Genomic DNA, 26,298 nt, shown 5'->3' on the forward strand with positions numbered 1-26,298 from the left:
GCTGGGAATAGAACAACAAAAACAAGTAGACCTTGAGAAAGTAAAAGAGTTGGAGAGGGAGAAAGAATGGCAGAGGGAGAGCAAGGAGTTGGAGAGGGAGAAAGAATGGCAGAGGGAGAGCAAGGAGTTGGAGAGGGAGAAATGGACACCGCTGGACATGGAGAGACAGAAACCGTTAGAATATGCTAGAAAGAGAGAGAAGGAAAAGCTAAAAGAATTAGAAAGAGAGAGACGCAATGAGTTGGAGAACGAGAGACTGAGTGAGAGACAAAGAGAGCTGGAAAGACAGCGATGGGACGAGCTGCAGAGGGAGAGACAGTTAGACTTAGAGAGACAGAAAGACTTAGAGAGACAGAAAGAGTTTGAAAAAAAGAGGCAGAGACAGATCGAGTTGGAGAGACAGAAAGAGTTTGAAAAGGAGAGGCAGAGACAGATCGAGTTGGAGAGACAGAAAGAGTTTGAAAAGGAGAGGCAGAGACAGTTAGACTTAGAGAGACAGAAAGAGTTTGAAAAGGAGAGGCAGATCGACAGTTAGAAAGAGTTTGAAAAGGAGAGGCAGAGACAGTTAGAGAGAGACAGAAAGAGTTTGAAAAGGAGAGGCAGAGACAGTTAGACTTAGAGAGACAGAAAGAGTTTGAAAAGGAGAGGCAGAGACAGTTAGACTTAGAGAGACAGAAAGAGTTTGAAAAGGAGAGGCAGAGACAGTTAGACTTAGAGAGACAGAAAGAGTTTGAAAAGGAGAGGCAGAGACAGTTAGACTTAGAGAGACAGAAAGAGTTTGAAAAGGAGAGGCAGAGACAGTTAGACTTAGAGAGACAGAAAGAGTTTGAAAAGGAGAGGCAGAGACAGTTAGACTTAGAGAGACAGAAGGAGTTGGAGAGAATTAAGGAGATGGAGAGAAAGCAAATGTTTGAGTTTGAAAAACAGAAACAGAATGAGAGAGAGAGGCAACAGCTTCTGGAGCTTGAAACGCAGAGACTAAGAGAGAAAATGGAGAGAGAGGAGCAGGAGAAGATGAGACAGCAAGCCATACAACAGGAGGAAGACAGACAGAGAGAGTTGGAAAGGGAAAGAGTGCAAGAGTTGGAGAGAGAGAGGCAACGCGATCTGGAAAGACAAAAACAGAGAGAGTTGGAGAGAGAGAGGCAACGCGATCTGGAAAGACAAAAACAGAGAGAGTTGGAGAGAGAGAGGCAACGCGATCTGGAAAGACAAAAACAGAGAGAGTTGGAAAGGCAGAGACAGAAACAGTTGGACTTTCAGAGACAGGAATTGGAAAACCAGAGGGATAGAAAAAGGGAGTTAGAGACAGAGAGACAGAGGGTAGAAGAACTGGAGAGAATAAAGGAGATGGAGAGAAGACAACTGTTTGAGTTTGAAAAACAGAAGCAGAATGAGAGAGAGAGACAACTGCTTCATGAGCTTGGAAAGCAGAGACTAAGGGAAAAGATGGAGAGAGAGGAGCAGGAGAAGATGAGACAGGTAGCCATACAAGAGGAGGCAGAGAGACAGAGAACCATGGAGAGGCAGAGGAGAGAGAACCAGGAGAGGGGGGTGCTGGACTCTTTACCTCTCAGACCTAAAATGCTGGATCTAGACTCTGGGTGCTGGTCTTTGGCTGACCTGCACTCCAGAGGCAGTCCCCACTCCCCTAGTGTCCGATGGAAGCAGCCCTCTCCCTGGGCAGATGACCACTACAGACCTGGTATCCTGGACATTGACTCATTCAGGTCCCAGACCGAGACACAACCCTCGCCCACTAGAGAGGTGTTCCCTGTTACTGGCATCCAGGGCTCAGACCCAGGTAATGGGGTGAGATCCCACTCTCCAGAAAGGGAAGGTGGCTATAGGATGGCTCCCGAGGGCGCAGTGGGGCGACCCAGTACTGTGTGGGCCCCCTCTCAGCAGAAGCTGTGGGAGCAGAGGCTAAGCATCGACGAGGAATCAGTGGATAGGCCCATGGCTGGACCAGAGCCACCCAGGAAGCCTGCCAATAAACCCAGCCTGGAGCAGCTCCTCCACGGGCTGGAGGACAGGGCCACGGCCCCCATCCTGGTCCCAGAGAGACGCTGGTCTGGTATGCCCAGTGAACCATCCTTCCCCAGGAGAGAGCCCCACAGCCCTGGGTCCCCCATGGAGCAGACCTGGTTCCCCCAGGACTCAGAGCCCCAGGGGCACAGGGTAGAGGCCAGAGGACAGAGGAGATCTCAGGGCTCCCAGGTAAGAAACAGTATCATAAGGAGAGACATAGGCTATGTGAATCAGTGGCATCTATAGGATTCAATGAATTCAACCAGTACAAGTGCTTTTGTGTAATGTTCTGATTATGGGGGGTGGTTTAGTGTTGACACACAGTTGGGCAGTACACTACCAGGATATACTTCCACACTCCTTCCCCGGGTGGCAGCACCGACCCGGGCAGGTGCTGTGCCAAGCCTTATTAAGCCCACAGGTGGAGGAAATGGAAAGATGATTAGGGTGCAAGCTTGCAGAACCAGGAGGATGCAGGGTTATTTTTCTCAGTGTGCTTTGGTTTTGTCCTTTTGTTGTTGTTTATTTTTGTATATGTATTTCTGTCACCATTTTTGAACGAACAATAATCTGCTCGGGCTAGCTGAGGAGGCCTTACCCCTAGACTTTCCAGCATATCAATATTAGCAGGCTCGTAAACTGTTCTGTAACATCAACCATTCAATTTCATTCTACGCTCCCCATGTCTTAGGAGCTGAACCGGATGAGGTCTCGCAGCGTGTCCCGTAGATCAGCCCCGTCTGACAGTGCTGTGGAGGGGAGCCTTTCCAGGATGAGGAGCAGGAGTACACATAGAGAGAGAGGTGGACAGAGTTGGGTGAGTCCTGATGCTCTATTTCTATACACACAGGTGTACACACACACACACACACACACACAATCACCTAATTTCTGACTCAAAGTTGGGCAAGTTTCAGAAATGAGCTTCTGCGACAGTGAAATTACACTGCTTCATCATGGTAACAATTGGAGCCCATCAGTTCTATGTTTTATCACTGTTTATACTTTTGAGCTGAATCTCACAGAAAACCCTGGTGATTTGGAAAAAATGTTGGGTTGTGGGTTGTGTGTAGTACACCTGTGTGTACAGGTTGTGTGTTACAGTAGGGTGTACAGGTTGTGTGTTACAGGAGGGTGTATAGGTTGTGTGTTACAGTAGGGTGTACAGGTTGTGTGTTACAGTAGGGTGTATAGGTTGTGTGTTACAGTAGGGTGTATAGGTTGTGTGTTACAGGAGGGTGTACAGGTTGTGTGTTACAGTAGGGTGTACAGGTTGTGTGTTACAGTAGGGTGTACAGGTTGTGTGTTACAGGAGGGTGTACAGGTTGTGTGTTACAGTAGGGTGTACAGGTTGTGTGTTACAGTAGGGTGTACAGGTTGTGTGTTACAGTAGGGTGTACAGGTTGTGTGTTACAGTAGGGTGTACAGGTTGTGTGTTACAGTAGGGTGTATAGGTTGTGTGTTACAGTAGGGTGTACAGGTTGTGTGTTACAGTAGGGTGTACAGGTTGTGTGTTACAGTAGGGTGTACAGGTTGTGTGTTACAGTAGGGTGTACAGGTTGTGTGTTACAGTAGGGTGTACAGGTTGTGTGTTACAGGAGGGTGTACAGATTGTGTGTTACAGTAGGGTGTACAGGTTGTGTGTTACAGTAGGGTGGAGTAGGAATGCAGTTAGTCACTGGGTGAAGAGTAAAGTGACAGTCATGGTCTCGCCCATCTCTCCACCCCTTTTTACAGCACAAAGCAGAGAAATTAAATCATGTTTTTAGGCCTGTAATTCAGGATTATGTGCTGCTCATTTTGACAGCCTTCTGTTTGCATAGCTGAAGAAACGGCTCTGCAGTGACAATTCCTATTGTGTGATAGACATTCCTTTTATTCAAGCACCTGTCTTAATACTGTTGTGTTTGTGCTCCTCTTTACCACTGGTACACTACAGAGGCCCATGCACCATGTAAATAGCCTGTGCTACAAAGCAGATTCCATTCAGAGACAAGGCTGCCCTCCCCTCCCCCAATGAGCCCTCCCAGTCCTGTCCTCCCCCAATGAGCCCTCCCTGTCCTGTCCTCCCCCAATGAGCCCTCACTGTCCTGTCCTCCCCCAATGAGCCCTCCCTGTCCTGTCCTCCCCCAATGAGCCCTCCCAGTCCTGTCCTCCCCCAATGAGCCCTCCCTGTCCTGTCCTCCCCTCCCCCAATGAGCCCTCCCTGTCCTCCCCTCCCCCAATGAGCCCTCCCAGTCCTGTCCTCCCCCAATGAGCCCTCCCTGTCCTGTCCTCCCCCAATGAGCCCTCCCAGTCCTGTTCTCCCCCAATGAGCCCTCCCTGTCCTCCCCCCAATCCCCCAATGAGCCCTCCCCCCTCCCCCAATCCTCCCAGTCCTGTCCTCCCCCAATGAGCCCTCCCAGTCCTGTCCTCCCCCAATGAGCCCTCCCTGTCCTCCCCTCCCCCCAATGAGCCCTCCCAGTCCTCCCCTCCCCCAATGAGCCCTCTCCCTGTCCTGTCCTCCCCCAATGAGCCCTCCCAGTCCTCCCCTCCCCCAATGTCCCCTGTCCCCTCCCCAATGAGCCCTCTCCCCTGTCCTGTCCTCCCCCAATGAGCCCTCCCAGTCCTCCCTCCCCCAATGAGCCCTCTCCTGTCCTCCCCCAATGTCCTGTCCTCCCCCAATGAGTCCTCCCTGTCCTCCCCTCCCCCAATGAGTCCTCCCTGTCCTCCCCTCCCCCAATGAGTCATCCCTGTCCTCCCGTCCCCCAATGAGTCCTCCCTGTGTTACTTCATGGTGTTTTCTGTGTGTCTGTCACCTCCTGCTGGTCTGAGTGGTGCTGCAATTACTGCAGGGATTCTAGTTTTTAATTGTTTGTAGACCAACTGGAGACACAAGTGTGAAATACCTGGTCTAGAATGAGTTATTGTTGTAACCACTACCAGAACATTAAGCTAGCCAAGACCAACAACAGACTATATATACACAGACAATACTAAACAAGGTAAATGTCTTACCTGTGAAAGGATTTCACACACAGCTATGTGTAGCCTACTTGGACACCAGGTCTCCACAATTTCCCACTCTCCCACGCCGAATAGCCAGAAGCCACAGGGCTCTTCTCGCAGGCTCTATGTGGGAGCATGGTGAACTGTGGGTCAGAATCATTTACCTGGTTACATGTACATTGAACAACACAGCAGCTTTTCTGCAAAACATGTACAATGAAGTTGGGTCTTTTACACTGGGGGTCAATGGGAAAGAACGTTTCCCCCCAATTTATTGGCGTGGTTGAGGGGACCTCCTTGTTGAGTGAGCGCGGATCTGGAGTATCAACACGTGTCAATGACTTGATGTTGTGGTGATAGTGTTTCTCTGTATCGGTGTGGAGGTTGGGCCTTGTGTGAGTGCACACTATGGTCACCAGGCTCAGACTACATGAGCTGTCTAAGGCATCTACACTGGCTGTGATCGGTGATGATTCATCAGAGCAGGGAAACCAGGGAGAGGACAGACGAGACAGATACAACTGAAGTCATTAGGCCAATGTCCCTTTGTGGACTCTGTTTAGAGGTGACTTGAGGGCCGTCATTTGTTGCTGGACAATTGTTATTAGCAGACTTTTTCTGTTGTTATCTTCATAGTTTGTGTTGATGAAACTTGAGTCTGTGTGTTTGTGGAGAGAACTGTGATTTCCAGCTATAGGATGGTTCCTGGAGGGAGTGGAGTCTGTTCTAAAAGCAACAATGCTCCTCAGAATTGTTCTCCAGAAGTCCACCAGGGGGCACTTGTGGGCAGCTCAGAGTAGCAGTCATCAGCCGCTGCCCCAGTTTATTCTCAGGGGGTTTCTGTTTGAGAATAAATCTGTGGTACTCGGTTGTTTTATAGACTAGAGTGTCTTACTTACTCACTAAGGCTTAATCCAGTGAGATGAATGCTAGGAACGGTGGAGTACTGAAAGTGGGAAAGGGCAGAGTTCTGTGACCTGACATGCAGTTTGTCAGGGAGACATTTGTAAGGCGAACTCTGACACACTGTCGTGATTCCTCCCTTTAGCCATGAGCTCACAGCTGCTGACAGCCACAATCCCGGCTCTTGAAAACCGCTACACCGGTCTCCTCTTTGCTCTTCTGCTCCCTCTCTCTTTCTTTCAGGCACGCATTCTCTCCATCTATTTGAAGGTTTAGGCTCAACATAAAGTTCCTATCACTGTCAACCCTTCCTATGTTTGCTTTCTACCCCCTCTGCCCTGTGCTGACTCTGCCTGTGAGAATTCTCTCTTCCTCGCTGCAAGCAGAAACATGCAGGCGAGATGGAGCACCGCAGAACATATCGCCCTCCCCTCCTGCACTGCAAATCAGGGCCCTCCCTCTCTCCGCTTCTCCCTGCCTCCTCTCTCCCCTCCCTCACTTTGTTCGCTCAATTTCTCCTTGAGCGTGAGTCCTGTAGTGCTGGGGAATGGGAGCAGGAGACTGACGCATTTCTCTATTGGCCTGTACCTGCAGGGGGAGAGGAAAGGAAGGAGAGTGCACTGGTCTTTGTCTCTCATGGATTTGACCTTAGCATCACAATCTCCTCTCCTGTTTGTGCTTCTATATCCACGGTGCTGCTGTTGGTGTGCTGGGTACTCAGAGGGAATAGGAATCAGTACAGCCTCCTGCCTGACACCAGCTGTTCTGTTCAGCACCGTTCTTCCTGTACCGTTTTCCACCAGGAAGACGACTGCAGTGTGGGGTCTATGGAGAGGTAGATTTTTAAAACTTGTGTTCCTCCGATTGTGGACGTGTCGCAGCGGCAGCTTCAGAGTTCCGCTGTGAGGGGCGTGAGAATCAGAACAGATGAGCTATGTTGTGACATTGCATTGCACTTCTGCGTCTGTGGGTTTATTGCTGCTTCTTGGTCTGATCATCACTATGTGGCTCAAGAACCTGTTTGCAGACGGTGCAGCAGTATATCTGCTGTGAATGCATCGTCACACCTGAGCCTCTACCAGCTGGGCTTGTCTGTTAAACAGCCCTAACCCTCTTGGGTTCCCCGCTACGGTCTTGCCCTTCTGTATAGCTGTATGGAAATAGGCATTTTGCAGAACAACAGAACGCTTAGAGTTCACCTCGCTGCCGATGATGGACTGAAATGGAGTCATGATGCATCTGACTGGCTGTGCTATCCCTTACAAACAGCCCAGCTACTGCAGCATTCACCTAGCTACGCACCTCAACAGTATCCAGGACACCAGCTCTCGTCCTGGATGACTACCTGGCTCAAGGACTCCCCATCGACTACGGTATCACACTGGACTCAGGACCTACAGTACCGGACCACAGCCTGACCGAGTGCTCTGTCCGGACTTCATTCTGTGACGTTGGTCTTTTAGTGATCTGAGATGGAGTACCTGGGGGACAAGCTGTCTGTGGCCCAGTCCCAGGTGTCTGGTTGGATGGGGAGCGCCCGCCGGTCCCTGCAGGGGGCGCTCAGCTTGGTGTCCAGTGCAGTGGAACGTAGGGGCACGGGGGCCGAGGACAGCCCCGGGGACTTCAAGAGGGCCAACTCATTACGTTCTCTGGCCTCTCGCAGCCGGGACTCTTTCCGTAGGTTCTCTCTACGCAGCCAGCAGCGCCTGTCCCTACGCAGGCGTCCTGGGACCAGCACCCCCAACACCCCCACTGCTGTAAGACACACACAATTTGACACTTGCCCCCCCCCCCCCCATCAATCCTTCTCACCACCAACTGTCCTTTCGTCAGTCACTGCCCATTCCAAGCACCTCAAACTTGTCAAGGCCTTCTCTACTTGTGTTTTATGTCTGTCTATTTGTGTTGCAATGTGAATTCTCTCTCTGATCCTGGTAGTTCCTGACTGTTCTGCTTGTCTTCGCTGTTCAGTGCTCACCCCCCTCTGTGCCTCATCTGCTTCTGTGTCCTCTCTCTCACCCTATGAGTCTCATACCATCTTTGACATAACACTGACCTTTGTCTGTGTGTTCACCATAGTTACCACTGTAACCGCAGTGTCACTGGCTCCTCAGGTCATAGCTTACTGTGGGCTGGAGTTGTTTCTCGCCCCCTGTCCCTCCCTCCTAAACTAGGAGGGTTTAATCTAGTCAAATCAAAGTTTATTTGTCACGTGCGCCGAATACAACAGGTGTAGTAGACCTTACAGTGAAATGCTTACTTACAGGCTCTAACCAATAGTGCAAAAAAGGTATTAGGTGAACAATGGGTATGTAAATAAATAAAAACCAGTAAAAGGACAGGCTATAAACGTAGCGAGGCTATAAACGTAGCCAGGCTATAAACGTAGCCAGGCTATAAACGTAGCCAGGCTATAAACGTAGCGAGGCTATAAACGTAGCAAGGCTATAAACGTAGCGAGGCTATAAACGTAGCGAGGCTACGTACAGACACCGGTTAGTCAGGCTGATTGAGGTAGTATGTACATGTAGGTATGGTTAAAGAGACTATGCATATATGATGAACAGAGAGTAGCAGTAGCGTAAAGAGGGGTTGGCGGTTGGTGGGACACAATGCAGATAGCTGGAATCCATGTATGGATATAGACTCTAGCTATGGATCCCATGTAGTTGCAGTAGTTGGTCTTAAGTTCTTAAGCCGAGTCAGTCAGCTTTTAATGACATTCGGTTCTGCATTCTTAGCAAACACTTGGCACTTTGTCTGTACATTACACTGATGTAATAATGACAGAACAAAATACCCTGTCAGTGTCCTGTTCAGGTCAGTGTTTTGCTATCTAAACTCAGCAAAAAACGAAACGCCCTCTCACTGTCAACTGCGTTTATTTTCAGCAAACTTGACATGTAAATATTTGTATGAACATAACAAGATTCAACAACTGAGACATAAACTGAACACGTTCAACAGACATGTGACTAACAGAAATTGAATAATGTGTCTCTGAACAAAGGGGGGGTCAAAATCAAAAGTAACAGTCAGTATCTGGTGTGGCCACCAGCTGCATTAAGTACTGCAGTGCATCTCCTCCTCATGGACTGCACCAGATTTGCCAGTTCTTGCTGTGAGATGTTACCCCACTCTTCCACCAAGGCACCTGCAAGTTCCCGGACATTTCTGGGAGGAATGGTCCTAGCCCTCACTCTCCAATCCAACAGGTCCTAGACATGCTCAATGGGATTGAGATCCGGGCTCTTCGCTGGCCATGGCAGAACACTGACATTCCTGTCTTGTAGGAAATCAGCCATATTGCTCGTTCTGTGCGTGGTGGCATTGTCATGCTGCAGGGTCATGTCAGGATGAGCCTGCAGGAATGGTACCACATGAGGGAGGAGGATGTCTTCCCTGTAATGCACTGCATTGAGATGACCTGCAATGACTCAGTACGATGATGCTGTGACACTCCGCCCCAGACCATGACGGACCCTCCACCTCCAAATCGATCCCGCTCCAGAGTACAGGCCTCGGTGTAACACTCATTCGATGATAAACGCGAAATCGACCATCACCCCTGGTGAGACAAGACCGTGACTCGTCAGTAAAGAGCACTTTTTGCCAGTCCTGTCTGGTCCAGCGACGGTGGGTTTGTGCCCATAGGTGACGTTGTTGCAGGTGATGTCTGGTAAGGACCTGCCTTACAACAGGCCTACAAGCCCTCAGTCCAGCCTCTCTCAGCCTATTATTCAGTCTGAGCACTGATGGAGGGATTGTGCTTTCCTGGTGTAACTCGGGCAGTTGTTGTTGCCATCCTGTACCTGTCCCGCAGGTGTGATGTTCAGATGTACCGATCCTGTGCAGGTGTTGTTACACGTGGTCTGCCACTTTGAGGACCATCAGCTGTCCGTCCTGTCTCTCTGTAGCGCTGTCTTCGGTGTCTCACAGTACGGATATTGCAATTTATTGCCCTGGCCACATCTGCAGTCCTCAAGCCTCCTTGCAGCATGCCTAAGGCACTTTCACCCAGATGAGCAGGGACCCTGGGCATCTTTCTTTTGGTGTTTTTCAGAGTCAGTAGAAAGGCTTCTCAGTTTTTATAACTGTGACCTCAATTGCCAATTGCCTAAGCTGTTAGTGTCTTAGATGCATGTTCATTAATTTGTATTTATTTTTATTTTACCTCTTTTTTGTCTTTTTTTGTCTTTTTTATCATTTGTTATTGACTATTTTTTGTTATCTGTTATTGACTTGTTAATTGTTTACTCCATGTGTAACTCTGTGTTGTCTGTTCACACTGCTATGCTTTATCTTGGCCAGGTCGCAGTTGCAAATGAGAACTTGTTCTCAACTAGCCTACCTGGTTAAATAAAGGTGAAATAAAATAATAATTTTTACTAGGCAAGTCAGTTAAGAACAAATTCTTATTTTCAATGAGTGGGTTAACTGCCTGTTCAGGGGCAGAACGACAGATTTGTACCTTGTCAGCTCGGGGATTCGAACTTGCAACCTTTCGGTTACTAGTCCAACGCTCTAACCACTAGGCTACCCTGCCGCCCCTAATTGTTTATGGTTCATTGAACAAACATGGGAAACGGTGTTTAAACCCTTTACAATGAAGATCTGTGAAGTTATTTGGATTTTTATGAGTTATCTTTGAAAGACAGGGTCCTGAAAAGGGGATGTTTCTTTTTTTGCTGAGTTTGTGACATGTGGCTACAGTGCTGCTCTGTTGTTGACAGGGGATTGGTGCTCATGGGATCTGTAGTCATATTAGGATAGCTGCAAAGTGTCGTGGTTGACCAGTCTACTCCATGATCAATGTGTTTACTGTTAAACATTCCTACTGAGGAAGACTCCACCTAGAGGGGTTAGAGCAGGAGAGAGGTGTTGGGACGTACTGGGGGCGGTGTGAGGTTTGTTCTGCAGTGATTGTGTTGGGGCCATTGTACCTGCGCTAAGTAACCAGCCTGCTGGAGTTGTCTGTTTCCAGGCAGCAGGACCATATGTTAAATGTCTTCGAGCTTCACAGCACTTCCTCATTCGTGGAGCTGTGCGTCTGACTGGCTGTTATTCAGGGCGGATATAAAGGATTGTTTTGCAGTTAGGAAGTGGATTAATCCAATTTAAAGGGACTATGCCTTCACAGTAACGTAATAGGCCCAGCATGTGTTTCATCTCAACCCAAAGTAGGCATATTGTATTAAAATAAGAAGGGGATTTAAGGTGAACATTTTCATAAATGTGATGATGTCATAAAACCAGGATGTGTTTCAGAGCCGTGATGTCTGGCAGGTCTAACTTTCCAAGGCTTTGGCTCCTCTACTTCCTCAAACATGTGTTAGATTCTCAATCACCCTTTTTCTCCTCCCTCCTTCTATTCATCCGCTCATTGTTCTGTCATTTCCATTGACACCCCCTTCCTGTCCACAGAGGGGGGTATCTTAGCAGAGGAGGCTGGCCAAGGCTAATGTTATTAAGGAAACATCTACTTCACTACGGCTCTGATTCACAATAAGGTGCCATGCGGGCCTGCTCTTTGCCCGTGTCCAGAGTGCGTTGTTGATAGCAGAGCCGACGCCCTCACATGGTCAATACTACAGGGCTTTAAGCAGCACTACAAGTCGGACTATGTTATTTCTTAACCCTCTCTGTCTTGCTGCTGTTGTTTGGTTGGCAGGTAACCGGGTAGCCAAGCGAGGGTGTGTTTGGGTGCTAAAGTTCAACCACGTACACGGTGGATATGGTACAAGTTCAAGGAATTTAGATTACAGGAGGTTTGCTTATTGAATCCTACATGCATAGTCCTGTGAATTAGTTGTACTAAATCTTAGGCTGAAATTCATGATATAGAGGGATTAAGTGGGTGTGAGAGGTCTAAGTAGCTCAGTTGGTAGAGCATGGCGCTTGTAACGCCAGGGTAGTGGGTTCGATCCCCGGGACCACCCATATACGTAGAATGTATGCACACATGACTGTAAGTCGCTTTGGATAAAAGCGTCTGCTAAATGGCATATATTATTATTATTATATTATTTCTCTGACTGTCTTTTGACCTATCAGGAATCATTCCTGTCAGAAATGAGGGGTTTAGAAGCCAACACTTTATTGTTCATCTCTTACTGCACCTTGTTGGTCTCTTCACTGTGTTGTTATTGTTACTCCTATGCTTCTCAGTAAACCCCTCACTTTCTCATCACTGTGTTGTTATTGTTACTCCTATGCTTCTCAGTAAACCCCTCACTTTCTCCTCACTGTGTTGTTGTTACTCCTATGCTTCTCAGTAAACCCTCACTTTCTCATCACTGTGTTGTTATTGTTACTCCAATGCTTCTCAGTAAACCCCTCACTTTCTCATCACTGTGTTGTTATTGTTACTCCTATGCTTCTCAGTAAACCCTCACTTTCTCCTCACTGTGTTGTTGTTACTCCTATGCTTCTCAGTAAACCCCTCACTTTCTCATCACTGTGTTGTTATTGTTACTCCTATGCTTCTCAGTAAACCCCTCACTTTCTCCTCACTGTGTTGTTGTTACTCCTATGCTTCTCAGTAAACCCCTCACTTTCTCATCACTGTGTTGTTATTGTTACTCCTATGCTTCTCAGTAAACCCCTCACTTTCTCCTCACTGTGTTGTTATTGTTACTCCTATGCTTCTCAGTAAACCCCTCACTTTCCCCTCACTGTGTTGTTATTGTTACTCCTATGCTTCTCAGTAAACCCCTCACTTTCCCCTCACTGTGTTGTTATTGTTACTCCTATGCTTCTCAGTAAACCCCTCACTTTCCCCTCACTGTGTTGTTATTGTTACTCCTATGCTTCTCAGTAAACCCCTCACTTTCTCATCACTGTGTTGTTATTGTTACTCCTATGCTTCTCAGTAAACCCCTCACTTTCTCCTCACTGTGTTGTTGTTACTCCTATGCTTCTCAGTAAACCCTCACTTTCTCCTCACTGTGTTGTTATTGTTACTCCTATGCTTCTCAGTAAACCCCTCACTTTCTCCTCACTGTGTTGTTATTGTTACTCCTATGCTTCTCAGTAAACCCCTCACTTTCTCATCACTGTGTTGTTGTTACTCCTATGCTTCTCAGTAAACCCCTCACTTTCTCATCACTGTGTTGTTATTGTTACTCCTATGCTTCTCAGTAAACCCCTCACTTTCTCCTCACTGTGTTGTTGTTACTCCTATGCTTCTCAGTAAACCCCTCACTTTCTCCTCACTGTGTTGTTGTTACTCCTATGCTTCTCAGTAAACCCCTCACTTTCTCATCACTGTGTTGTTATTGTTACTCCTATGCTTCTCAGTAAACCCCTCACTTTCTCATCACTGTGTTGTTATTGTTACTCCTATGCTTCTCAGTAAACCCCTCACTTTCTCATCACTGTGTTGTTATTGTTACTCCTATGCTTCTCAGTAAACGCCTCACTTTCTCATTCTCACTGTGTTGTTATTGTTACTCCCATGCTTCTCAGTAAACCCACTCACTTTCTCATCACTGTGTTGTTATTGTTTACTCCTATGCTTCTCAGTAAACCCCTCACTTTCTCCCATCACTGTGTTGTTGTTACTCCTTTGTTATGCTTCTCAGTAAACCCAGCCAATCACTTTCTCATCACTGTGTTGTTATTGTTACTCCTATGCTTGCTCAGTAAACCCACATTTTGTTATGTTACACTTTCTCCTCACTCTACACGTGTTTTGTTGTTACTCACTATGCTTCTCAGTAAACCCTCACTTTCTCATCACTGTGTTGTTATTGTTACTCCTATGCTTCTCAGTAAACCTCAATCTACACCGACTACCCCATAATGCAGGTTTGTGTAAGTGTTCAGCCTCAAGCGCAGGTGAAGAGGACACTTTCCCTCACTGTGTTGTTATTGTTACTCCTATGCTTCTCAGTAAACCCCCCAATCACTTTCCCCTCACTGTGTTGTTATTGTTACTCCTATGCTTCTCAGTAAACCCCTCACTTTCCCCTCACTGTGTTGTTATTGTTACTCCTATGCTTCTCAGTAAACCCCTCACTTTCTCATCACTGTGTTGTTATTGTTACTCCTATGCTTCTCAGTAAACCCCTCACTTTCTCATCACTGTGTTGTTATTGTTACTCCTATGCTTCTCAGTAAACCCTCACTTTCTCCTCACTGTGTTGTTGTTACTCCTATGCTTCTCAGTAAACCCCTCAACCTAATGTGTTTGAAAGGCCTATGCATGTAGATCGATTAGCATTCCTGTTTAATTGACCCGGAGCCCAGCCCACCTGTTAGCCTGAGGCATTAGTCATGTGACCAACAGCATGTTCAAACCAATGCTTGTTTAACTGCTGAAGCCAGATTTGACAGAAATATCAGTGTGGATTTGAAAACAAGCCTAGGTTACTGTGCTGTAAATATATTTTTTAGCCTGGAGAGGAGCTAATGTACTTTTGGTGCAAGTGCTTTCTCAGATAGAGGGAGTTTCTTACTGCTCTCCTGGCCTTCTTTCTTCCTGTCAGGAAAGGCATTGATGATGAATGACATCCTGTACTGTTGTTCTCCCTTTCCCTCCTTCTCGGAACCTCTGGCCTTCTCAGCTTTACGTCTCTCTAAAAGGCACACACGTGCACTCGACAGAAAAAATCAGGATATCACAAGATAGACAAAAACAAAAATGTTCAGCATGTCTCTCAGAACATCATTAACTAATGCCTGAAAAACACTGGCACACACACACACAACCCGGTACTCAAAATGCACACACATGCACAGATGGTAAGCACACACACACCTGGCTCCCTGCACACTGATGACACACATTCAACACATTCAGCACCACGCAGGGGCACAACAAAAAGAACCCCGCCCCGGCCGGAGAAGAAGAAGGCACTATGGTACACACAGACAAATAATCACACAGCACAGAGAGTATAGTCTACCTCGACAAGGAGATCAATACTACAATCACACAGGAGGAAGGGAGTTGGCACACACACCGTGCGCACATGATATTCCTCCGGCACACACACACACACACACACAAACAAACCAAACACCCATTACAATTCCCTCAATCATTCTCTTTAGACATGGTGTTGTGGTGCATCTGTATAGCACTGTCAAGGAAGTCAGTAGAGATCATGGAAGTTCAGCAATATTTCTCTATTTCTATACAGTATGTGTGCGCACTTACACAGGCTTGAATGCATGCACAGGAGCAGTGAGTGTGTGGTTTTAGGACAGTGTGCCCCCTGTAGAAGCCTCATTAAAAGAGCCATGGTTCAGTAGATGGCAAACAGTGTCTCACCAGTTTCTGGCCCTGTGAGTTCATCCCATTACCTCTCATTATCCTTCTCACCCACTGCTGGCCTGGCCATAGCCACACAATACAGGGCTATCAGGACCAGCGTCACTCTCTTTCTCTCTCAACTGGCCAACTTTGTTACTGTAGGCTGGGCGGGATTTCGCTCCACAGGCGTGGTGTTGGATTGAACCGACAGCCAATAAGATGCTTTGATAGTTTGATTCAGGCTGGTGGAGATTAATCCAGTTCTGTCATATTAGAATGTGTTCCCTCCGAACTCCGAGGGGTACTCCAATGGCACATACAGTGCATTCGGAAAGAATCCAGACCCCTTCACTTATTCCACATTTTGTTATGTTACAATCTTATTCTAAAGTTTTTTTCCCTCATCAATCTACACGCACTACCCCATAATGACCAAGCAAAAACTGTTTGTGTAAGTGTTCAGTACTTTGTTGAAGCACCTTTTGGCAGCAACTACAGCCTCAAGTCTTCTTGTGTATGACGTTGAGAGAGGGAGGGGGAGAGAGAGGGATAGAAGGAGGGAAAGAACAAATAAGACTTGGTACACCTGTATTTGGGGAGTGTCTCCCGTTCTTCTCTGCAGATCCTCAAGCTCTGTCAGGTTGGACGGGGAGCGTCACTGCACAGCTGTTTTCAGGTCTCTCCAGAGATGTTCGATCGGGTTCAAGTCCGGGCTCTGGCTGGGCCACTCAAGGACATTTAGCGACTTGTCTCGGAGCCACTCCTGTGTTGTCTTGGCTGTTTGCTTAGGGTCGTTGTCCTGTTGGAAGGTGAACCTTCACCCCAGTCTGAGGTCCTGAGCACTCTGGAGCAGATTTTCATCAAGGATCTCTCTGTACTTTGCTCCGTTCATCTTTCCCTCAATTCTGACTAGTCTCTCAGTCCATGCCGCTGAAAAACATCCCCACAGCATAATGCTGCCGCCACCATGCTTCACCTGCCCTCCAGAAATTATGCTTGGCATTCAGGCCAAAGAGTTCATTCTTGATTTAATCAGACCAGAGAATCTTGTTTCTCATGGTCTGTGAGTCCTTTAGGTGCCTTTTGGCAAACTCCAAGCGGGCTGTCATGTGCCACTCTACCATAAAGGCCTGATTAGTGGAGTGCTGTAGAGATGGTTGTCCTTCTGGAAGGTTCTCCCAACTCCACAGAGGAACTCTGGTGCTCTTTCAGAGTGACTTTCAGGTTCTTGGTCACCTCCCTGACCAAGACCTTTCTCTCCCGATTGCTCAGTTTGGCCGGGGGGCCAGCTCCAGGAAGAGTCTTGGTGGTTATTAACTTCTTCCATTTAAGAATGATGGAGGCCACTGTGTTCTTGGGTACCTTCAATGCTGCAGATTGTTTTGGTTCCCTTCCCCAGATCTGTGCCTCAACACAATCCTGTCTCGAAGCTCTACGGACAATTCCTTTGACCTCATGACTTGGTTTTTGTTCTGACATGCACTGAACTGTGGGACCTTTTATAGACAGGTGTGTGCCTTTCCAAACCTTTCAAAATGTTCAATTGAATTTACCACAGGTGGACTCCAAGTTGCAGAAACATCTCAAGGATGATCAATGGAAACAGGATGCACTTGAGCTCTATTTTGAGTCCGATAGCAAACGGTCTGAATACTTATGCAAATAGAAATTACTTTTTAAAATATAATTTGCAAACATTTCTGAACTTATTTTCATTGAGGTATTTTGTGTAGATTCATGAGGGATTTTTCTTCGTCTCCCCTTTAGAATAAGGCTGTAACATAACAAAAAGGGGAAGGGATCTGACTTGTCATTTTCTCCCTGTCCATCTCGCTCTCTCTCAGGAGCAGTTGAAGCAGAATGTGGACGGTGAGGAGGGGAGGGACATGGACACACTGGTCCATGAGACGGACAGTCAGTACGGGACCTGGGAGACAGGACTGCACACTGATGATAGGTGAATATATATACACACACACACAACCCATCACAGGTGTGGGCTGGACCTATGAAACAGGATGTGCTCGTGTTTTTGGTTACTAAATATGCTGATCCTCATTCCTCTATGATTACTCATTTCCCATGAGGCTTTACCCTGATATCAAGACATCTCGACATCCCACGTACCGAATGCCTCCAAGTCACTTCTCCCTCTAAATATACAATCCTCAACCATTTGATCTGCAATTTAACTCCCCGTGGATTGATAAGTAGTATTGAATGGATGCAGCTAAAGGGAGAGGTGTGCTCTATCGTCTCTTCTCCTGGAGCCGCATTGGGGCAGCTTGATGTGGCAGAGTGGAGAATTATCCGCAGACAGTGGATTCTCTGCTGTCCCACCGTTATGGCAAATAATCATTTCAACCTTTTTCCTTACAACATACAACACCCACAAGCGTATCCTCCAAGGCAGAGACAGTTACTGATGTTGAAATAAATCAACATACTATGGTATCTATAGGTACTTCCTGTACAGATACAGTAGAATCTCAGCACTCCTGACACATTGTGGTCAAGGAGCAGCAGCTCACTGAAACCTGGTTTACGCCAGCACTCAAAATGGCCTCTCTCAGCAGGTTGGTCTATCACTGACCTCCTGTGGCTAGGAGATGGTATCGCAGCAACACAAATCTGGATAATGTTTAGTAGAAATGACTGGATGACTGGATGCTGTAGTAGTTTCAGATAAAGATACGATATTTTAATGTAATTCAAATGAATCACCTCAGGGATGATTTGTAGCTAGTATGATTGTGTACAGTAGTGGACCCGCCACTATTTGCGTCCCTCTTTGTGAAATAAAGTGGAGCGTGAGTCTGCCTGTCATCCTTTGTCGTCATGCACATGCATGCTCTATGAAATGTGATGCTCCTACAGTAAACCCAGACAGGAGAATATTACTCGATCACAGTGCTAGTAGACACAGTACCTGACACGTTGTTCTCTCATTGCCAAAGCATGCATTTAACAGACTAGTGTAGTTTTAGGAAGGTAGCATAAAGTACTCTTCTGTTTGTTCCTGTCTGTCCTTCCTGTAGCCTAACTCCTGCCACGCCCACCTCAGACAGCCACCCCAGTCAGTCCCCTAGGAAACCCACTCCACTTTACACGCCAGGGGAACATGTCCACACCCCGCCCAGTGACCTCGACACTCCAGATGGCTTCTCTGCCCAGCCCGAGATACAACCACTCCCCTTCCCTGAGGTAAGACTGACTTCAATTTTTTTTAAAGACGTAGAAGTCAGAGTTTCTTTGTTTCCACAGATTTGCTTTGTGTTTCTCTCCAGGCCTCCACCAGCCTACTGGACTCCAGTGCTTTGCGCTCCAGGGTGCAGTTGAGTAAGATGCGGGGGCCACGTTCACGCCCCTCCAGGGTCTCTCGTCAGACTGCTGCTCTGTCTGTACACCCAGAGGGACAGGCCACGCCTACTGAGGACTGGCGCTCTCGAGACTCCACAGGTCAGCCTTGGACTCTGCTCTCATGTTGACCCCCTCGGCCATATCTCCATCCACTACCTTGTTCTGCTGCATACCTTCTACTATGGATTGAGTGGACATGATTCCACCAGTGAGACTGGAGATGTGACTTAGATGGTCAAAGATCTGTTAGACTTCTGAATAACCTATTTGTTTTGATTGTGAAATGATGTACTCAGAGGTGTGTTGTCCTCTACAGAGGACAAAGTGGAGTCTTCCAAGAAGGACTCAGACTCTGAGGAGCAGGCGAGAGGAGCAGACCCCCACTCTGCTGCTGCCTCCTCCCAGCCCCAGAGAGTCGCCCTCTTCCCTGGGATGGACCCGTCTGCCCTCATGGTGAGGCTCCCCAAGAGAAAAGACAGAGTTGGCCAGGAGTGTAATGTTGTCACTCATACTGTTCTGAGAAATGCTTTTGATCTGTTTTCCTGCTGGTTTCTCCCTCTGTTTGGCAGGCCCAGCTCAAGAAGAGAAGTGACTCTGACAATCAGACAGAGGGACCCTCCACTTCTCCCTCCCAGTCATCCCGTTCTCCTAAATCCCCCTTCCTTCCCCGGGCGTCCCGTGTGCTGCCCCCCTCCGGAGGGAAAGAAGATGGGTAAGATGGTGACCCTGTCTCTTCCCTCTGTTCAGCCTGGATCTAATATCCCAAAACGGGGATTGTTGATAGTTGGAACAGAAATATTTACCAGTTGTAATGTCTGTCTCTCTTAGTGAAGAGGCCTCACCACAGTGGCTGAGAGAGCTGAAGTCCAAGAAGCGCTTGAGTCAGTATGAAAATGACAGCTAAGTGTGAATGATCAAGTGAGCTCTCTACTCACAAACGTTCCTCATTATGAATCATTCTTTATCATAGGGTGTTGTATGCCATAAACCTGCCATTTTACCACAGTTTCATAATTAGACAATATTCTAGTGTCTGTTTTGCTAATACGTAACCCTAAAATGCTGATGGTTTGTATCGTCCCTCTGTAGGTTGCCTTAACTGAAGAATCTGGTGGAGAATCGGACAGTAGCCTTAACCTTGGACCCTGAGAAAATGAGAGTTCTGCTGCTGACATTGTTAATTCGTCATCTGTTTGTTTATTTTCTCTGTTCTCTTCCTGCCTGGCTCAAATCCATGTGCATGGTGCCTTCTTACAGACAACCTCGGTCTTATGGATGAAAAGAGCAAGGGGCTGCTCTGCTCAGAGCGTCCAGTTCACTGCTAGCTCCTCCACCTCCTGTGTCAGGGGGGTCTTTGCATAAAGCCACTTTACCCTCTCACATGACAGGGGAGACTACGGAAGGGGGGGGGGATCCCATTCTCTCCTGTCAGGTTGTTGTATTTCATTAATGGTTAACTTGTGGGACCACATGCCTCTTAACCTGGAAGTTATTCAATAAGCTGGAGGACAGTACAGCACCTCCACAAGACATATTTTTATTTTGTTTTCTCTTTTTAAATATAATTTTCAGGTTAGTCTATGCGTTAACTGTATCTGTCAGTGGAGGAGCGTTGGAAAATATTTCTGATTTTATTTTTTGTCATGGATCATAGAGAACAAAACACTGCTGAACTAATGGGCAGCCAGGGTGTATTATGTGTTACTAATAAATATGGTATCTGTAATCATGAAATGTTATATTTGGTATTGTTGCTAATTTGAAAGCTGAATCATAACATGTCAGAGTGCTGGGTTTGTATGGAGAGCATTTAAAGCATCACTATAGCAGAGGCCCCCAACCCCATTCCTCTGAGCCACTCAGTGACTGATGTCATGAACTAACTGAGAATCTGTTGTGTTGACATCATGCAGTCCCTTTAAACTTATGGCTAAAGAGGAATGCTTTGTGTTCGCTGTTTTTTCAATCATGTCTGAATCTGTTTCTACTGGTGGAAAAGGGGAGGGGAAGGGTTAATCACAATGGAAATCTACCTCCATCTCAATTACACGCACGCACACACACACACACACACACACACACACACACACACACACACACACACACACACACGCACGCATGAACACTAATCAGCCTGTTCTTCCTCCCTTCACCTCCACTTACCTCTTCAGTGAAAGATCAAATGATTGTGTGTGTAATACTGATGGATGAGTGAGTAAGGATTGCAAGGAAAATGTACATGTTACCAATGAGCCATACATTCAATGTGCACTTCCTGGTTTCTGTTTTACCAGCATGTCTGCAACACATCTCCCATTTAGCGACCTCATGTGCATTGTCCCATCATTGTTTGGAAAAGCATGTGCATGCACAGTCTCTGGTCCTTTTCATCATGCTTTACTCAGACACTTAACTGAATGGCCACACCAAGTAGCAGTGGTACAATCACAGTCTGGATATCATGGCTTCATCCACAACTGTAATGGTCCCATTGTGCACATGGCCGGTGCAGCGGTGTGGATGTATAGTGGAATGGTAGGAGTACGGCTTCCACTACCCCAGTGGGGAATGCAAGTGAAGTATATTGTTTTGAGATGAGGGTGGTAATTTACCCTTTTCTTCTGCACGTGACTTGGACTATTTGCACCAGTTGTTTTAGGGCTTGTTTGAGCTGACTTAAGCCATTCCCCTGACCATGTTAGCCGTGCTCCACTGTCCCACTACTTCCACTACAGCACTGACAGCATTCCACATTTTCGTAGGCAGACGTTGGAACGCTAATGCAATGAATCTTTTGAGGGAATTTTTAGAGTTGTCCCTTTGGTGTCTGTCCATGGCGTTGGACTTTGTCATAATTTTTTCTCTTTCTCATTTTATTTGAAAGTAAAATGTATATTGCACTGTTGTAAGGCCATTGTTCAAAAGTGTAAATTCTCAATAAAATGTACTGCGTTAAGCTTCTGATTTTGTCATTATTGGGCTAAATATTACTTCTGCATTACACTCATTTCAGTTCAGACCCCCCAGTCTGTGGTTTTTATGATATTAAACTGGTGTCTTTTGTGTAATTAGAGCGGTCTAGTGTTTGTACTAGAGAAGTATGCATAGACAAGGTAGTATTTGGTGTAGGGTGGTATTCGAGCGGTAGTGTTTTAGTGTAGGGAGGTTTAAGAGAGGTAGGGAGGTTTAAGAGAGGTAGTTGTGTAGGGAAGTTTAAGAGAGGTAGAGTTGTGTATGGAGGTTTAAGAGAGGTAAAGTTGTGTAGGGAGGTTTAAGAGAGGTAGAGTTGTGTAGGGAGGTTTAAGAGAGGTAGAGTTGTGTAGGGAGGTTTAAGAGAGGTAAAGTTGTGTAGGGAGGTTTAAGAGAGGTAGAGTTGTGTAGGGAGGTTTAAGAGAGGTAGAGTTGTGTAGGGAGGTTTAAGAGAGGTAGAGTTATGTAGGGAGGTTTAAGAGAGAGTTGTGTAGGGAGGTTTAAGAGAGGTAGAGTTGTGTAGGGAGGTTTAAGAGAGAGAGTTGTGTAGGGAGGTTTAAGAGTTGTGTAGGGAGGTTTAAGAGAGGTAGTTGTGTAGGGAAGTTTAAGAGGTAGAGTTGTGTAGGGAGGTTTAAGAGTTGTGTAGGGAGGTTTAAGAGAGAGAGTTGTGTAGGGAGGTTTAAGAGAGAGAGTTGTGTAGGGAGGTTTAAGAGTTGTGTAGGGAGGTTTAAGAGAGGTATTTGTGTAGGGAGGTTTAAGAGAGGTAGAGTTGTGTATGGAGGTTTAAGAGAGAGAGTTGTGTAGGGAGGTTTAAGAGAGGGAGTTGTGTAGGGAGGTTTAAGAGCGGTAGAGTTGTGTAGGGAGGTTTAAGAGAGGTAGAGTTATGTAGGGAGGTTTAAGGGAGGTAGAGTGTTTGATGTAGGGAGGTTTAAGAGAGATTGAGGGTCAGGGTTTGGTCAATGAAGGTAAATGATGTCAACAGGATATAGTAAAATGTGGTCAATGTTATGTTTGTTTTTATGAATGGTTTGGCTCTTTATTGTGTGTTAGTGATGTTATTGGTCAGAGTGGTGTGAGGAGGTTAGGTGATGTTTAGTGTGTGTGTGAGCGTGAGCGTGTCTACCAGTTTGTGCTGAGTGGGGATGTTTGCTGAATCCTCTTGGCTCCCTCTCCATATACTCCGCACATACCACTCACTGGCAGCCAGGCGGACGGGCAGGGTAGCGTGTGCCAACACAGCTGCATATTGAGAGGTAGCGTTATGGACACAATGTCAGCGACAGACTTGCTGTATCAACAGCTCCCCCTTTTCTGCTGTTGTGGCCAGAAATAAACCATAAATACCCCCCCTGCCACTGCCATCCAACGGCTCAACCCCAAACACCAAGTGGCACAGAGAGAGAGAGGCTATCAATACACAGCAGGCATATCCAGGTAAAACCAGCTTGGTTCTGCACAGCAGGATTAACAAGGTTTTAATTTAACTTTGAAACTGATTTTACATGAAAAGTAAAGGAGACCCCACAGTCATGATTGTTGACGGATGGAGAAGGAGAGGTTGGATGGGGTGGGGGGATATGAATGATAGTGTAGTATTTTTAGAGTTGGTAAAGATATCATTTGGTATGCTTAAATGTTTGCAGTAAAATATATGATTGAGCAAGTGAGGAGTTTGCAGAATAGAGTATTATGGAATGTGTGTTGTTTGTAGTGATAAGTTTGATTGAGTCAAGGGGGTGCAGAACTGGTTATGTTACAGACTGAGGCTTGCAGGGTTGGACATGATAGACAGCGAAATGTGGAATCACTGATTTGAAAGGTTGCACATTAGAGTATGAGAATAACATGTGCATAGGGGGATGACTCTCGGCCCTAGTTATAGCCTACGGTCAGGAAAAACTCCTGACCCCAGGGGGTTTTCCTGGAGAAAGAAAAGTGTAGAATACAGCCCATCAGGTCCTTATTCTCAGCTCAGGTTACGTCTGCACCAATGGGCTCTTCTGCTCTCTGAAGTGGATGCAAATCTTGGCTGATTCGAAGGAGTAAAAGGATCCATTGCTCCTGAGAGGACTGATGGTCATATTGTGAAATGAATGTCATCATGGTGTCTGTGTTTCTCTTTTCTCTGTCTCTCTCCTGATTGTGCTCCTGAGAGAGGAGTAACCAGTGGACCAGGAGGATGACGGAGCAGCAGAGCGCCCCTGAGCAACTGGCTGCAGGGAAGAGCCAGGGTGGAGCAGGAGCCACTTACAAGGTACTGTATCCTCCCCCTCCCCATCTGCTATCTGTCTATTTCTCTCTTGTGATGTTTCTCTTCATTTATGTTTCTCTCCTTCGTCCACTTCTCTAATTTCCCACTTCTCTATAAACCGTCTTCCTTAGTCCCCCATATATTTCCTCTCTTTATACTGTAAGCTTGACTTTCTCAATATTAGTATCTTTCCTCCTCTTTCCCCTCTCTGTCTCTCCTCCTCTCTCTGATCCAGGTGGTGCTGTTTGAGTTTGAGAATTTCCAGGGCCGCAAGGCTGAGTTTTCTACTGAGTGTAAAGATGTTTCAGAGAAGGGCCTGGAGAAGGTGGGCTCTATGCTGGTTGAGTCTGGCCCGTGAGTTCTGGTGCATTGGTGTCATTCACAGACTGTCATATTCTTACACATACAGAATATATATTTTCAGGTTCAGGTTTAGTGTTAACTTTTTAAAAATGTTATACTGTATATCTGTTACCACATATGGCCAAATACAACGTCATACATGCTGAGGAGAGATATTCTAACTCAGCTTCATTCTTGTCCTCTCTCCTGTCAGATGGGTGGGGTATGACCGCCAGGGGTTTGCAGGTGAGCAGTTTGTTCTGGAGAAAGGCGAATATCCACGCTGGGACACCTGGACCAACAGCCAGTACAGCTACTCCTTCTGGTCCATGCGGCCTCTCAAAGTGGTGGGTAGCACTCAAACAATGTCTAGACATACCCCGTGTAGCACAGTTGGTAGAGCATGGTGCTTGCAATGCCAAGGTTGTGGGTTCGATTCCCACAGGGGTACCGATATGAAAATATATGCACTCTGGATAAGAGCGACGGCTAAATGACAGAAATGTAAACATGCTCAACATACTCACTGACCATGTTAGCACGTTTACCATCTCACCATCCTGCATCCCCTACCTATCTCTATCAACATTCTCTGAGCCACAATCTATCTACAATGTTAAAGCTGATCTACACTTTATAAAAAATAAATTATATATTTTTTTAAATTATACTAAAAAACAAATATTCTCTGTGCATCTCAGTAATCTCATTTATCTCAACACTCTTTAACCATTGCACAACTCCATGTTCATCTCAACAGTAATTTGTCACCTCAGCAGACGGCTCTCATTGGCTATCTGAATGCTGTCTGATTACCTGAAACCTCTCTCTATCTCAGCACTCACAGTCTATCTCAACAATCAGCTCTTAGTAAAAATATTAACACTAAGTGAGTCTGTTTGTGTGTGTGCATATTTCCATTTCTCCTCTTTAGGATAGTGCCGAACACAAGCTCCATCTGTTTGAGAGCCCAGGCTTCACTGGTAGAAAGATGGAGATTGTTGATGATGATGTTCCCAGTTTGTGGGGACATGGTTTCCAAGATCGCGTAGCGAGTGTCAAGGCCCTCAACGGAACGTAAGAGCTCCCTTTCACCCTCTCTCATTTTCTTCCTTTTTCACTTGCTCTCTCTCTCTCCTTCCTTGTTCTGTTTATCTCATGTCTCACTTCATCTCTCGTCTTTCTCCTGAAATCCTTTAAAAGATGGTCAATTATGCTAACTGTCATATTCTGACGTCTATTTTGGTTCTGTCTCATGGACTCCTTCTCTGTTCCTTTGTTGCAGATGGGTCGGCTACATGTACCCCGGCTACAGGGGGTGCCAGTACGTGTTTGAGTGTGGAGACTTCAAGCACTGGAACGACTGGGATGCCCCTGCACCTCAGATCCAGTCTGTCCGACGTGTGCGAGACATGCAGTGGCACAAGAGGGGGTGTTTCACCGTCCCTGCTCCTTCCCCTGATCCAGCTCCTGCCCCCGCTCCTGCCCCAGCACCCGCACCCCCTGCACCCCCCGCCGCCTCCGGGGCCAACTGAAGAGGATTCTAAACAACTTCCACCCCCAGAGCCTCTTCCATGAGCCTTTTTCTACCATCAGTGCTTGCCCTCTGCCTCACCCTAACCATGGCAAATGCTGCTACTGCTTAGTGAGGAGAAGCGCTATATATGTCTCAGTGGCAAATAAAGTTTGTTTGACCAGAAATATATTGTGTTTGTTTGTTGGTGCTGATACTGTTGCTGAAATCCTTGGGTTTGTCAGGTGTAGGTTTGTAACATTCTGGTAACTTTATAAAAATGCACGGTTTTTCAAGAAATGCTGGTTGGAGGATTCTGGATTTCCTGTATGTTTCCTCCTCATTCTAAGAATCCTGGGTTTTTAGGTGAAATTACTGTGATTTCGCTAACCTAGTCAGCTGTGGAGTTGTTTGAGTCAACAATAACAATGTTACTGTAGATTATTGTTGCCAAATTACACAGAACATATATAAATACAAATTCAACTGTTTTAGTTACAAATCTGACTCAGATTAGTTTCGACATAGATGCCTCTTCAAGTCTTATTTCTACATTAGTTTTCCACAGCTTTGGTTGAAGTCATAGAGGGATATACTTTTTAAGTCTTAATGACAGTTGACAGGGGAATTCTGGCATGAACAACACATGGTATGTTAGAAGAACGTCTCTCTGGACATGCT

General features: G+C 46.5%; 2 protein-coding genes across 5 annotated transcripts; both read left to right on the plus strand.

Annotated features, from left to right (window-relative positions):
- Positions 1 to 824: 824 nt before the first annotated feature.
- LOC124034407 (uncharacterized protein KIAA1671-like) lies at positions 825 to 20,592 on the plus strand. Of its 3 annotated transcripts, none has more exons than XM_046347577.1 (9): positions 825 to 2,220; positions 2,723 to 2,848; positions 17,026 to 17,138; positions 18,220 to 18,385; positions 18,469 to 18,640; positions 18,858 to 18,994; positions 19,111 to 19,253; positions 19,370 to 19,459; positions 19,631 to 20,592. In XM_046347577.1, the coding sequence occupies exons 1-8, from the start codon at positions 892 to 894 to the stop codon at positions 19,443 to 19,445; spliced, it is 2,262 nt and encodes a 753-aa protein (XP_046203533.1). In that variant the 5' UTR covers positions 825 to 891; the 3' UTR covers positions 19,446 to 19,459; positions 19,631 to 20,592. The 3 variants fall into 3 exon arrangements, with proteins under 3 accessions (XP_046203533.1, XP_046203534.1, XP_046203535.1); XM_046347578.1 differs by having other exon boundaries at positions 19,370 to 19,422; XM_046347579.1 differs by lacking the exons at positions 825 to 2,220; positions 2,723 to 2,848 and adding an exon at positions 6,439 to 7,679.
- Positions 20,593 to 22,814: 2,222 nt separating this feature from the next.
- On the plus strand, positions 22,815 to 25,805 carry LOC124033351 (beta-crystallin B3-like). 2 transcript variants are annotated; one of them, XM_046345359.1, is made up of 6 exons: positions 22,815 to 22,945; positions 23,665 to 23,765; positions 23,998 to 24,116; positions 24,319 to 24,451; positions 25,039 to 25,181; positions 25,390 to 25,805. In XM_046345359.1, the coding sequence occupies exons 2-6, from the start codon at positions 23,691 to 23,693 to the stop codon at positions 25,637 to 25,639; spliced, it is 720 nt and encodes a 239-aa protein (XP_046201315.1). In that variant the 5' UTR covers positions 22,815 to 22,945; positions 23,665 to 23,690; the 3' UTR covers positions 25,640 to 25,805. The 2 variants fall into 2 exon arrangements, with proteins under 2 accessions (XP_046201315.1, XP_046201316.1); XM_046345360.1 differs by having other exon boundaries at positions 22,888 to 22,945; positions 23,651 to 23,765.
- Positions 25,806 to 26,298: the final 493 nt, after the last annotated feature.

Source organism: Oncorhynchus gorbuscha, linkage group LG04 (assembly GCF_021184085.1).
Source record: "Oncorhynchus gorbuscha isolate QuinsamMale2020 ecotype Even-year linkage group LG04, OgorEven_v1.0, whole genome shotgun sequence".
Taxonomy (NCBI): domain Eukaryota; kingdom Metazoa; phylum Chordata; class Actinopteri; order Salmoniformes; family Salmonidae; genus Oncorhynchus; species Oncorhynchus gorbuscha.